The 13802-nt window shown below is 45.4% G+C and overlaps 1 protein-coding gene across 6 annotated transcripts in view; it reads left to right on the top strand.

Moving 5' to 3' along the window:
• Positions 1-11712, top strand: part of LOC147098039 (LIM domain-binding protein 1-like) — a 37727-nt gene extending 26015 nt beyond the window's left edge. For 4 of the 6 annotated variants that reach the window (XM_085971254.1, XM_085971255.1, XM_085971253.1 and 1 more), the window contains one exon: positions 6336-11712. In XM_085971254.1, coding sequence (XP_085827380.1) covers positions 6336-6557 — 222 coding nt within the window. In that variant the 3' untranslated portion in view covers positions 6558-11712. Of the gene's footprint in view, positions 1-2950; positions 3965-6335 lie in introns of those variants that run through there. The other 2 variants (XM_085971258.1, XM_085971256.1) reach the window with 1 other exon arrangement.
• The last annotated feature ends 2090 nt before the right edge of the window (positions 11713-13802 follow it).

Here is a 13802-nt window from a genome sequence, read left to right as displayed (position 1 = left end):
TCCACAGCAGTGTGGGAGCAGGAATAGTGGCCGTCGACTGCCCATGACAGCCGGGACTAGAAAACAGAGCGATCCATTGTCTTAACACTGGCTGCTGCCAACATCTCACTGATGATGCTGCTACACAGTAGTAAAAGCTGATTGGGCTGATGGCCCAGATGTGCTTAATGGGCGGGAGCAGTGGCTTTGGACTGTCAGTGACTGGTGGGGCTTAAGAGATGTTATTATGCCAGTAACGCTGCTCCATGCATAAATATTACCCCAGCAATCGGCAGCCTCCTCTCAGGCCCACCTTGATCAAAAAACATTGATACTATTACCATTTTGAGGGCCTTCGACAAGGTTGTAAATAAATGTCTGAGCAGCATAACCAACTTCTATTTCTATCGCACTCCTCAAGTATAGACGTCACAGAGCACTTAAAGTGCAGCAAAGAAAGGGAAAAGAGGTCTTGGGGTGTGAAGGTACAGTCAAAAGAAGGGACGTAAACTTTTTTTGAAGGCAGAAAGCAAGGTGAAGGTGGTGGGCAAGGGAGATCCCGAGGGTGGCGAGGCATCGTGGCCGAAGGATGAGCCACCGATTGTAAAGCAGAGAGAATGAGGAATAAGTTGGTGTCTCAGGAGGGGATGGGGTGAGCGAGATGTGCAGTTAGGGGAGATCTTTGAAGTAGGGATGGGGCTCGGCCATGGAGTGATTTTTTTTGAAGTGAGGTCGAGGATCTTGATTCATTTCCTGGGGCCATGGAGCTCAGCAAGGATGGGTGTGTGAGCCACACCCTGGTGTTTTACACGAGCTCGTAGAGGGTAGAGACAGCAAGGGCAGCAAAGAATATCCTGGAGAAAGCATTGAGACTAACCACAGTGATAAAACATCCAGATGAACAGAGAGTCTCCATTTAAAACGCACGGTGCTGTAACCGTGAATCTTTTCCTTAAAAATCCGGCCCTGACTCCATAACCGATCCCCTTTGGAAAATAACTAATGGACCTGAGCATTATTGGAGTTGGGTTCAAAAGCAGGAAACGAGTGGTGTAAATGTAGTGCAAGTGCTGTGTAAACGGGTCTGCTGGGTTCATGTGTGGGGCTGCGTTTGAGCTCTTTGCTTAAATTCCCATTTTTAGATGGAAGAATGGGGAGGCTAACTGGCCAATAGACTACCGAGAAAATACTTTTTTGACACCTTTAGATGCTTTCTGATGGCCATTATATTCAGCAAGCAGCTTATTGTGCTCTGGATGTAGTTGTCATCTTTGAGTATGTCAAGCTGTTTGTGACTGTAGAGGGCAGCTTTCCTTCTGAGGCTGTCAGTGAGCACTTATAAAACTCTTTACCTTTCACTCTAACGCTTTCCTCTCTGTGATGCAGTTGATTTGACTGGTTCTAACCCTGACTGTTTTAGGGTGTGGGGAGTAGGGTTTGTGGAGGTGTCTGTTTTCAATGCAGTACTGACCTGCTGTGTTCTTTACACCTTGAGATTCGTGAATTACGATGCGCACAGTCTTGAGATTTTCACCCTTACTGAAAATCTCAAGGACTCACTGAGATTTCCCTTAAAGCAGTGCTGAACCGCCACTTCATATTGCCATATTGAACCTCAGTCGCAAGTTCCCTGTTAAATCTGGATTATCCCAATGATTTTTTTTCCTGTCTTGAAGCCCAGCCCCATGTTGGGGATTTATTTTTATCTCTGGGTGTATGAGGTGATATTGGAGGTGTTAACTAAAGTTTGAAATTGTTTATAGTTTGTGGCCCCCATTTTGTGAAGACCAGTTGAATGAATTTGATGGTGTGAGCCAGTGTGAGGGGTGATGAGCTGAACACTCTGGCTGTGGTCTTACTGGTGGAAGCTCAGCTTGGAGGCAAGTTAGTGAGTCCCAGATTCTGATCTGGATGGCCGTGCTGCTCAAACACTCAGCTTGCATTGAGGTTAATGCATTGTTGACTAGTTACTGGTATGGATTAAGATGGCAACTTTCCATGTAACATGGGAGAAGAATTTCCACCCTCGCCCTCTTCCAAAACCTCATGAGAAAAGCACACATTTGGCACAAAAATCCAGGCTGACACTCCAGTGCAGTGCTGAGGGAGGGAATGTGATGAGACGTTAAACCGAGGCCCCGTCTGCCCCCTCAGCTGGACGTAAAAGATCCCATGGCACTATTTTGAAGAAGAGCAGGGGGCGTTCTCCCCGGTGTCCTGGCCAATATTTATCCCTCAATCAACATCACCAAAACACAGATTATCTGGTCATTATCACATTGCTGTTTGTGGGAGCTTGCTGTGTGCAAATTGGCTGCCACGTTTCCTACATTATAACAGTGACTGCACTTCAAAAAGTACTTCATTGGCTGTGAAGCGATTTGAGACGTCCGGTGGTCATGAAAGGCACTATATAAATGCAAGTCTTTTTTCTTTTTACTGAAGGCTTCAATAAATTTGACTGCCAATAAATTTACCACAGATTTAATCAGTGTTGGCCTTTACTGAGAAAGAATTAGTTCTTCAAGTAATGATAATGTCACTGCCTCCACGGGATCAGTAGTACACTGCAGCTTAGTCTTGAATAATTAATACTTACTCTTTGGTGCTGAGGTTGATATGGTAGTAATGAATAACTGTTCAGTGTACCGTGCGTTGGAGTCCCAAGTTGTATTGAATAAGGCCTCTCTATATTGGTTCTGCATCCTATGGAATGTTGGCCGCAATGCTTTTGGATTGATCGAGGTGTGGTCATGTTTAGGTTTTTACTGCCGAGCGTGCGGAAAGGTAGCTGATTACACCGAGGCTCTGCTAAAGAACACAGCAGGTTTCTGCATTTTTTTTTTGTTAGATCTGATTTTTTTTAAATTCCAAAAAAAAAATCTCTGCTGAAGATTTGCATGTGGCGAGTAAGTGGAGAATGAGTTTGGCAAGACGAACTTTTGATTAAGAGTGCCCTCTTCTCTTGCAGGTTCAACCTGAGAGTAACTTGCTGGGCTAAAAGGGTTTGGGATTGTAACCCTGCCCCCACACCCTGTCTAGGCCAAAGTAGAACGTTATTAGACAATAAGTGGGTCTCGGCAGCTGGGGAGGAGGCGGACTGCTTTGAAAACTCAGAAGATTGGTTTTCGTCTAATCCTCCGTGTCTTAGATATCGAGAGGCTTAAACGTGGTTAAAAGAAACAACATATTAATACTATTAGGATTTCCCAGAATCTAATCTGATGAGTCCAATTCCTTGAATCAAACCAGCCTTTGATTCTATCCCTGCCTGGTTTGGTAATGGGAACAGAAAGATTGTGAAGAACAATGTAAACGGCCTGAAAAAAAACCCACCAACTTTTAACTCTGCACTTTGAAGATCAGACTTTTAATGCTTAATGTTCTTTTCTTTTGTAATAAACCCCTTTAAAATTGCGAAATGTTATAATTGGTTGTTCAGTAGTAATTTTGAGGCCTGGGTTATTCTAACATCAGATTTTGTCTTGTCGGATTTCAACAATAAACTGTACTAGCTCAGGTTATGTAGTGTTTCAAAAGATGTTAGTAATTAGGGCAAGGAAAGAAACCAAATATCTGTACTCTATAAATTTTGTACAAGATTGAGGCTATATAGTTTTCAAGTCATATTTGGACTAGTAATTAGCGCAGTCTTTAAACAGTAAAGCTTTGTTTTTTTTAAAAAAACTTTTTACTTCACAATGGACAATCATCAGACATTATGTACAATGTGGCTTTTTACAACTGTTGAGATTTATACCTGTCGACTTTAAATAGTATAATCAGGAGAAACTTCCCCCACCCCTGTGAGCATAAGTAGCCGCACAACACCCCCCCAGAGAAAAACCAGGTACAGGAGTACAAACCAGCCCCTCGCACAACCTTACCCAAAGGAAACAGAGTTTGAGGTTTATAGAAGGGCCCTGTCAGATAGGGATAATGGTCAGATCACAGCGCTCCCCCCCCCCCCCCCCCCCCACACACACACAAATGAATGTAACAAATGTACTTTGAACAGTATGAGTGTAAAGAAGATGGCCAAGTTGAGGAGAGGAATTACCAGCATGTTGCTGTGATGGGTGTAAGCTGCTAACCTCACAAGTCTGTCCCCCCCCCCTCCCAGCACACCCTAAACAGACATCCAGAAAAGTTGCTGCAGAGTCGGGGAGAGGGGTTGTCCATCATTTGGCAAGTTTATTCAAGTTTTGCCTGTTGATCTGGGCCACTTTGTGTACACGAACATCCCAAGTTGAGTCGTAATACCTGATGGGTGGTTTGCTGAGAGATTTGAAACTTGTTCTGTCCTCCAAGGGAGGGACAATCCGAAACATTAATGGACCAAAACGGTTATATCAACACAAAGTGATACAGATCAGCGACTGCAGTAAATGTGGGGCACTAATAATAGGAAAGAAAGCTTGGCTGCAGTTCGGACCCATTTACGGATCTGAGCGGGTCATTATTAGAAAAGGCATTTCAATAACATCAATCCTCTATGTTGAAGAGCTACAGGTCCTTATAAACAAGAGTAATCTGGGTCTGACTGCCTGAAATTAACCTGTGTAATTGAATGGGGAGAATTTGCAAACAGAAGATTGAGAATACTAACTCTGCCGAGCAAATGACAATGACAGCATCATCTTTTGGGCCATATCCTTTTTTAAATGTACAATTGAATGGGGGAGGAGGATATTTTGGTTTAACCAAGGACTACAAGCTGTGAGAAACTTGGGATCCCAGCTGTTAAAGCCAATATATTGCCACTGTCTGCAAATAGTTTTTAAGTTTGGGGAGTGATGTGCCTGAGCCACTTTATACCTTGGCAAAATACTATTCTGCTCAGTGTCTGCCATAGCTTGGAAGTCACAAGTGGATTGGAAATGAAAAATGGGTGTAGAGCATTGTTTTCCATTCCACCTTATGGTGGTAACGCCCATTATATGCACTAAGATTCAGTTACCAAAGGAACAAAAGAGGACGGTGGGGCCACTTCTTGGTCTCTAAGGGTGAAAATCACCATTTGTGAGCATTGCAGACCTGCCACTGGAACGATGAGGGGCAATGCAGCTGGTGTAGAGGGAATGGACCAGAATCATGCCCATTGCATGCTCTTGTCTGCTGTAGGTGATGCGGACAGCAGTTGTGCCCACTCTGAGCTCTGGTCTGCTATAGGCAGTAGAAAGAGGGACCTTGCCCCACTACCCCCTCTTGCCATAGACGGGATAGACAGGAATGATACCCACTGCATACTCTTGCCTACAGTAGGCTGCGTGGACAAGAATCATGGCCACTTTTACAGCTGTGGACAGCGTAGAGAAGGACTGTGTCCAATTCACGGTCTTGCTGCCCGTAGATGGCATGGACTGTAATCTTGCCCACCGTATGCTTTTGCATATTGAAGGCAGTGTGGACGGCAACTGTGTCTGCCTCCCACTCTTACCTGTTGTGAATATTCATTCATTTTTGTAAACTGGGTTTTAATTTCAAAACATCAGGTTCTCATCTCCGTACACCAGTTCCTAAATGTCCGGGTGTCTCCTATGGTATAACATTGTCACGTCACCAATATGAGTACAAAGTTAGGGACATTGACAAGGAAATGGAAATGTTAGCAGTTTATTTTGCCATTGACAGATTCTTTTTACATTTGACCACATATTCTTTGAATTTCTTCTCTGTAGGGTTTCCCCATTGCTCAAGCTTAGTGCCATGCTGCCTCCATCAGCAAAGCAAGGGCAACATCTGCACCGCACACTGGGGATGTGATTGGGATGTCTTTCCTCCCTATCAGAGCTGTTGCCAGCGTGAAGTGCTCCATTAGCAGCCCAGTTGTAAGCCTGACTCTGGAGAGGCGAGTGTGATCACCGCTCACACCTGTGATGCGAACCATGGCCCTCTGCCAGGGGACTGATGATCATCTGCTCGGCCTACCGTATGATAACTCCTCGCAGTACTTTCCCTCTGAATCACACGAGCGTAGAGGTAAATCTGAATTGAAACTGGTACAAATTAAGCCCTTTTTAGGGTTAGTTAACTCAGGCACTGAAAACACTATGGAATAGCTGATTGGTATATTTAAATACTGCATGCTACTAATTTAGGCATTCAGCTGAACTAAAACCAGTCCAGCTACACAAATATTTCGGGGGACTTCAATTGGTCCCTGTAGCGATAGAACTGAACTGGGGCAGAAATTCTGGCCCTGCTGCTCCCATTCCAGCCAGATGTACAGAATCACTGGGTTATATTCAAGGAAAATGCATTAACCGGTGCTGAGTTGAAGTGTGAGGAAACGGAAAAAAATTCTTTTCTACTGTCTTTGCTGTGGTTTAATCGATGCGACCTACTTATTGTAGGACGTTATGGTTGTGGGTGAGCCAGCACTAATGGGTGGGGAGTTCGGTGACGAGGATGAGCGCCTAATCACGCGGTTAGAGAACGGCCAGTATGATGCAGCCAATGGTATCGATGAGGAGGACGACTTCCGTAACTTGCCAGCCTTGGGGAATAGCAGTCCTTGGAGCAGTAAACCGCCATCGAGCCAGGAGAGCAAGTCTGATAACCCCACGTCTCAGTAACGGTACTGGGAGCTTTAATAACAATTTAAGAATTGCAGGGACTGACGCACTCGGAGGTTTAATCCTCTCGTGGCACAAACAGGTATTCAGTCGTGAACAAAATGCTTCTTGAACAGTGATCCAGGGCAAAGAGTAAGTGTATTAACTTTTTTTAGATGAAACTGCAGCATATTAGAGGGTAAATGTGGCACTGAACGATACGGACCAGGATCACCAGGACGAGGTTCAGTCCCCAATCTATTCTGAGTTCGCCTCTGCTTCTGTGGGCTAAGGACGCGGAAAGCAGGCAGGGTTCCTGCTCCTGATTGCTATCTAGTGACTCCTGCTGAAAGTGCATGTGCGTGAACATTGCATGAGGACAGGATCAGGCTAGGCTCCTGGTTGAACAGTGAGCTGGAAGTCACTATCCAGGCTCGCACATGAAGAATCCCACTTGGGTGAAGAATCAGACAGTGGCCCAATGTCCATGGAACTATACCTCTGCAAAAGTCAGCGCTATTGAAAGATGAGAGGAAGGGGAGAAAGTTAGAAGGGAAATGGTCAGCCCAGTAGCTCTGACGCTAGCATGGTTGGCCTCTTTAGCAGGCGCTTCGCATTCAAATTGATGGTTTCACTAGAGCTCATTCAGGGATTTCTGCGAGCTGTTTAAAAGGGAAGCTTATCTTAACTGTTGAAGTCCAGTCCCGAATTGGGCTGAGCTCAGTGGACTGAATAAATGGTCTTTTATCAATCGAAAATGCTGGGAATACTCGGCAGGTCAGGCAGCATCTGTGGAGAGAGAAGCGCTCTGACGAAGGGTCACCGACCTGAAACGTTAACTCTTGTTTCTCTCTCCACAGGTGCTGCCTGACCTGCCGAGTATTCCCAGCATTTTCTGTTTATATTTCAGATTTCCAGCATCCACAGTATTTTGCTTTGGTTTTGGCTTTCATCAATCCTTCCGCTTTCCTCCCTGCCACATACAGCTTGTACAGGCTGGCAGCGGTACTGACTGTGCACTTGGCACTTCCACAAATGCAAAACCTTTTTTTTTTTCTTTTGGTTGTGCGAAGTTATAAAAACTGGCAGAATTAATATTTTTTGTATGTACAAGACTCCAGTTTTTATCGGATGATCATCAATGATCACGAGAAAACAAAATATTGCTATATTAACGATGGATGAAATTTCTAATTTTTTTTCAAGATGTGAAAGCAGCAAGCTTACATCCCCACCTCTTTGTAACAGCTAATAAGGAGCCTATGTTTAAAATGCATCATCCAAAGGGGCTATCAGGCCATTCAGATCCAGCGCTCCTTCCCTCATGAAGATCTGAAATACAAAGATTTTTCTCCCCCAGAGAGTTTAACGTTAAAAGGCGCTCTGTGCTTCCCTTACTACATTCAACCCAGTTCGAGTAGGTCTGATATTAGGGAATGCTCTATTGAAAGCGCTGGGCTTCCAGTAGGACCTGGCCAAGTTTCTAACAGTTGTAGTGGGGTATGGCTTTAGTCTGCCTGCAGTTCTGATTTAATGCACTTATTTTTGCCCTGCTATCAACTGATATTTCTGTTCTGTGGTGGTCTGTGATGTGCGACACTGTAAATGTGAAGTGGTGATGAATTGATTTTATTGCATTGCACAGGTTGATTTTTTTTGCGTTGTGCAGTTTATTTGAATTGAAATTGTTTTTTTCCCCATTGTCAAACATTGAAAAACCTGGAATGAATAATTGCTTCTCAAATTCCGCCAAGTTTTTAAATAGCTGGAAATAAACTGTGCAGCGGAACATTATCTGCCGAGCAGATATTTCCAGCAGTCACTTTGTCCTGCTCGGAAAAACAAATTTGGACTATAGATTTGTTGCAGTAGAAGGCTCACATCCTTCTAGTGGGACCCGTGCTTCTCCTTTCCCACCCAGCACCCCGGCAGGTATGGAAGTTCTGGGATTTGATGGGATTTTCAGGAATCCCAGAACTTACTGAAATGCTGAGATATGAATTGAAAGGCGTGATTAGTTCATGGTCAGTTTTTCTTTTGTAATTTTTATTTCTCCTGTCTGTTTAGATCCTCCATGCCATGCACCATTCTTAGGCTGAGAGGACAGATCCCTGATCCCAGGCCTCCGTCAATGTCGCTGTTGACCAGCAGCTCCAGGGTGTGTGAGAACGGTTCAGGGTAATCCAAATGGCTGCCGCTCACTGTCTCCCTGGCACTGCTAGGCTGAGATCCGGAACTCGCTACATGGAGGATTGTGGATGCTGAACTGTATCCGGTCAGTCCGCAGCATGGTGTCTTGGAGTGCTTAGCACACTGCACAATTCTAACAACCATTGTCCTGTTTCCTGTCATGCAGGTTGTGATTGGAGATCATGGCCAAAAAAAAATGAATTCATTAAAAGAATAATTGAAATACAGTTATATCTGATTACAAGAGAGAAATCGGAAAAGTAAATGATTGCAAGTGGAGAAGGGAAATGAACAGAGGGAGTGTCAGTCCAGTTATTAATATGTCACTAACTGAACCAGGTACACTAAGTGACGGAATGGATACTGGCATGGTGTGTAGGGTTATACAGTGCTGACTGTAGAGTGTTGTGTTGTTGAGCTGTGCAGAAGGTTCCTGCTGCCATGCTGAGGGACAAAGCTTGGAGCCAATGGTGCGCCTGCTTCTGTTAATTTTGCTGAAATTGGACACCGTTCTTTCTGTAAAACAAAACCAGAGAATGCTGGAAACACAGAGTCAACCGGCAGCTGTGGCGAGAACAGACAAATTAACATCCTTCAGAATTCTTTTTCTATGCTGAAGCTCTGTTGCGCTGTTTCCTCTGAGTTTGCTTGAAGGAAGGCAAGTTTTCCCCCCGCGGAAAAAAAAAACCGAAGAGAAAATACCTGTACGAGGATTTCAAACGTCCCGACAGCGGCAGTGCCACATCAATCAGTCGGCCAGCGTGAAACCAGGTTGGAATTTTCAAACCTTCTGCACATCCCACACCTGAGCTGTGTTATTACTGGAGCTTTTCACGTGTAGCGGGAAATGGGAAAAGGTCTGGAGCAGCTTCTCTCTGCACGTGGCAGCAGCGATGAAATTCTCTCTACACCGTTTCTTGTGGCTTTTTTTTTTGACTAATTGTCAGTAGCTTAATTTACGCTAGTCTTTATAGTTTGGGATCAGATGTGACGCCCACGTGTAAACACGTTATTGTGCAGCTTCGAATGAACTCTCAAGATCATTGTATCGTTTGATGTGGGCACTGTCACGAGTGTAATTGCTGTTGTCCAATAAATGTACCCAGATGTTTGACAAGACACGTCCCATTTTCTGCAGCAGCTGGACGGGTACCCCCAGCCTCTGTCCAGCACGTTGCCAGTCAGACTGATTTATCTAGGGCCATAGTGGGCAGTAGCACCTCGTGTCTGTTCAGGACACTCAGCGTACCGAATTATCTTCAGCACGCTAGTCGCTGTACCCACAGTCTCTTCAGCAAGTTGTCATGATGTGTTGGTTTGACTTGCTACCCCTGGGATGACATCTTTGTGTCGTGTTAGGAAACTTTGAGAGTGAGTCTCAGTGTGAAGAATAATAGTGCTGCATCTTTCTCTTTTTAAACAACTTAAGGTGTATAGCTTTTAGGTGTTGGAAGAGAACCATTAGAAAGCAGATTAAGTATGTTGTGTTGTTTGTCTGCTTCTGTGTCTTGCAGTCTGAGATTTATTCCTTATTTCACAGCCTTTTGTTAGTGAAACATACAGGTGAAAGCGTTCTAGTGCTGCAGGACCCACATTTCCCCTTTTATTACCTGTAGGAAGCAGAGTATTGAATTAGATGAGTCTAGCTTATACAACGTCCAGAGCAAGGAGTGAGAGAACTTGGAGCAATATTAACAGTTGGCCCTACCATTGCAAGACAGCTGAATAACTTAAACTGCCGAGCTACCTTTTCCCTCTGAAGTCGCACTGCATTTTTGCACTTGTCAGAGTTGATCATTTTATTTATGCTGGGTGTAATCGTATTGCCAAATATCTACCAGGATTGATACCGTCAGTTTAGTGAGCTTCAATAAGATTGGCTGGCAGCATAGCAGGTTAAAATATAGTACACTCGCAGCAATTCATGTGCATTGTGTCCAGTGCTAGGGACTTCAGTCTAAAATTTCAGTTCAGTTGCATCTGCGTTAGTGATAGGAGCACGCGTGTTTACGTATTGGCAGGAAGCCTGTAACCATCTCACATTCACACTTAACATGACTACCCCCTACACCTGCAACCATCGTTACTGTCAGCACAGTGTATTGTCTGGTAAGCCCCTACTTAATATTGCTCAGCAAGAATTATGCCTCTAAACCAGCAAGCTACATTATGGTTTACACGAGTACAGTGCTTTCTGCTAACTCTGCACATGATTACTGCCACGGTAGTACAGTGCTGTCTACTAAACTGTTCGCTGATTAAAGGGTCATTTTTAACCCTTTGACCCTTGATGTTGCCCTCACTGAAAGGTGGTGAGTGTCTGGGTGTAGCTATATTTGCAAATATCCTGCAGAGAGGCGGGTGCCCAGGTGTGGCAGTGTTTCAGGCCTCATTGAGGGTGATAGGTGCGCAGGTTTAGGTTATTTTTCAGCCTTGCCCTTGGGTTTAACATTTCCCTTAGCGACGGGGGTTAGAAGGGGTGGAAGGCATGTTCTCCTATCACACAGTCAAAGTGTCGATACTTTACCAGGTCTTGCATTTTGAACCCAGAGTGCTGTACCATGGACAGGGCTGCCCTCAGTCATAATTCTGATCACACGTTAGATAGAGTGCTGATGAGGTAATAGCTGTCATGAAAATGAAGTCCAGGATTAAAGAAAGCCCCTTGGTTCTAGCTTTACTGTCTCTTGTTTGTTTCAATTGTGATTGGTAATGTGTACATTTTTCATCATTTTTTAATAAGCTGTGAAATCCTGGGTGACTTTTTACCTGTAAGCACTTGCATAAGTGGCAGGAGTTTGTAAAGTTGTTTTTCTGCTGGGCAAGAGATGACGGTGATGATATTGGCCTACTTACACTTTTCTGAACTTGTAAAGAAATGTTACATCCTTTTGTACCAGATCACTACAGACTAAAACCTCGGGTTCTTGTTGGTTTGACCCATTACAAATTGTTAAGCTATTTGAATAAAAACTTTTCTCAGCTATATGTGTCTTGACAATTTTTTGTTTATCTCCGTTTTCCTCTATTTAACCCCTTCGGGTCTTTGCTACTGCCTCCTTCAGCGTGTACTACATGTACGTTCAGACCTGTGGCAGAAGGACAGCTGTGGTGGTATTCTAGTGTGGACCTCTATTGCCATGTTGCTGTCTTTAAACAGGAGACTGGTGAAAGGGACATAGCCCCACAGATGTTTACAGCACAGAAGGAGGCCATTCAGCCCATCATGTCTGTACCAGCTCTTTACTGGAGCAATGCAAGGCTAGTGCTACTAAACTGTTCTGTGCCCCTAGTTCTGTATCTACGTCTGCTTCAGATGTTTATCCACCATTTCTTTTAAACTCCCTGGTTCCCGTTTCCTCCCCTCTTCCCGGCTCAGTGTTTCGGTTGCAGTGCTCCACTCTCTCGTAGCTCATCCATGATTGCTGCCCAGTCCTCCTTCATGCTGGCCTCCGTCAGCCTTTGCCTGATCCTCAGCCTCGACTGGCTGCACAGTTAGTCTTCACAACCTCTCCCAGCAGCCCCTCCCAGCCACCCTGTTCATCGTTGCACCTTTGTCCGCTACACTTTTCTCATTGTGGCTTATCCTGCCTTGTCCCCCCCCCCCCCTCATGACCTCTAACTCTTGCAACCCTTGTCCTGCCTTCTCCCTCCATCATGACCTCTAACCCTTGCACCCCTTGTCCTGCCCTCACCCTCATGACCTCTAACTCTTGCACCCCTTGCCCTGCCTTCTCCCTCCATCATGACCTCTAACCCTTGCACCCCTTGTCCTGCCTTCTCCCCCCTCATGACTTCTAACTCTTGCACCCCTTGTCCTGCCTTCTCCCCCCCTCATGACCTCTAACTCTTGCACCCCTTGCCCTGCCCTCTCCCTCCCTCATGACCTCTAACCTTTGCACCCCTTGCCCTGCCTTCTCCCTCCCTCATGACCTCTAACCCTTGCATCCCTTGTCCTGCCTTCTCCCCCCCTCATGACCTCTAACTCTTGCACCCCTTGTCCTGCCCTCCCCCTCATGACCTCTCACTCTTGCACCCCTTGTCCTGCCCTCTCCCTCATGACCTCTAACTCTTGCACCCCTTGTCCTGCCTTCTCCCCCCCCCCTCATGACCTCTAACTCTTGCACCCCTTGCCCTGCCCTCTCCCTCATGACCTCTAACTTTTGCACCCCTTCTCCTGGCTTCCAACCCTGCTCTTCCTTTTGCCCTAACCAGGCACAGCGCTCCACTTTCTATCTTTCCTTCCCAGCCTCTAACCTTGTCTACCTCCACCCTTCCTTCCTTTAACCCCTCTCTACCTTCCCCCTCTGTTTTCTATTGGTGTCCAGCATTACAGGCTTCCTTTTGCCCTGGTCCATTTATACCCTGCCCTCTAACCCTGCTAAACATGAAGACTCATTGGGCTTTGTTTCCTGTGTACAGTGCTATGGAAGAGCGACCAGTCTGCGCATCTGTATGTATGTTGGTGTATATATAAAATCCTTGAATTGGACACACTAACAGTAATCGTACTGTTGGCTATTCTTGTCTTCACCACAGAATGTCACTGTAACCTCACAAATCTAATAAAACAAAATGTTAGTCATGCTTGCTCCACAGGTGGCACTGCAACCTCTTTCTGCCTGTTGAAACAGAACTAGCTCAAAGACTAGTCCGACTAAACTGTTTTGGTGCCCACGGGTCTGTATCTTCCTCCTCTTCAGATGTTTATCCACTTTTCTTTTTAAAAGATGCAGGGGTCTCTGTCTCTGACTGAGGAAGGCCACGAGAGACGCACGTGTGTTTGCATGTGTGTGCACGTTTGTGCGTGTGTTTTTATTCATTCACGGGATGTGGGCGTCGCTGGCAATGCCAGCATTTATTGCCCATCCCGAATTGCCCTTGAGAAGGTGGTGGTGAGCCGTCTTCTTGAACCGCTGCAGTCCGTGTGGTGAAGGTACTCCCGCAGCGCTGTTTGGGATGGAGCTCCAGGATTTTGACCCAGCGACAATGAAGGAACGGCGATATACTTCCAAGTCAGGATGGTGTGTGACTTGGAGGGGAACTTGGAGGTTGTGGTGTTCCCATTCGCCTGCT

Source organism: Somniosus microcephalus, chromosome 30, assembly GCF_052327205.1.
Source record: "Somniosus microcephalus isolate GS21.2 chromosome 30, FLI_Smic_1.0, whole genome shotgun sequence".
In the NCBI taxonomy this organism is placed as follows: Eukaryota; Metazoa; Chordata; class Chondrichthyes; order Squaliformes; family Somniosidae; genus Somniosus; species Somniosus microcephalus.
The sequence above is the reverse complement of the archived record's forward strand: the minus strand, read 5'-3'. Positions and strand labels throughout refer to the sequence as shown.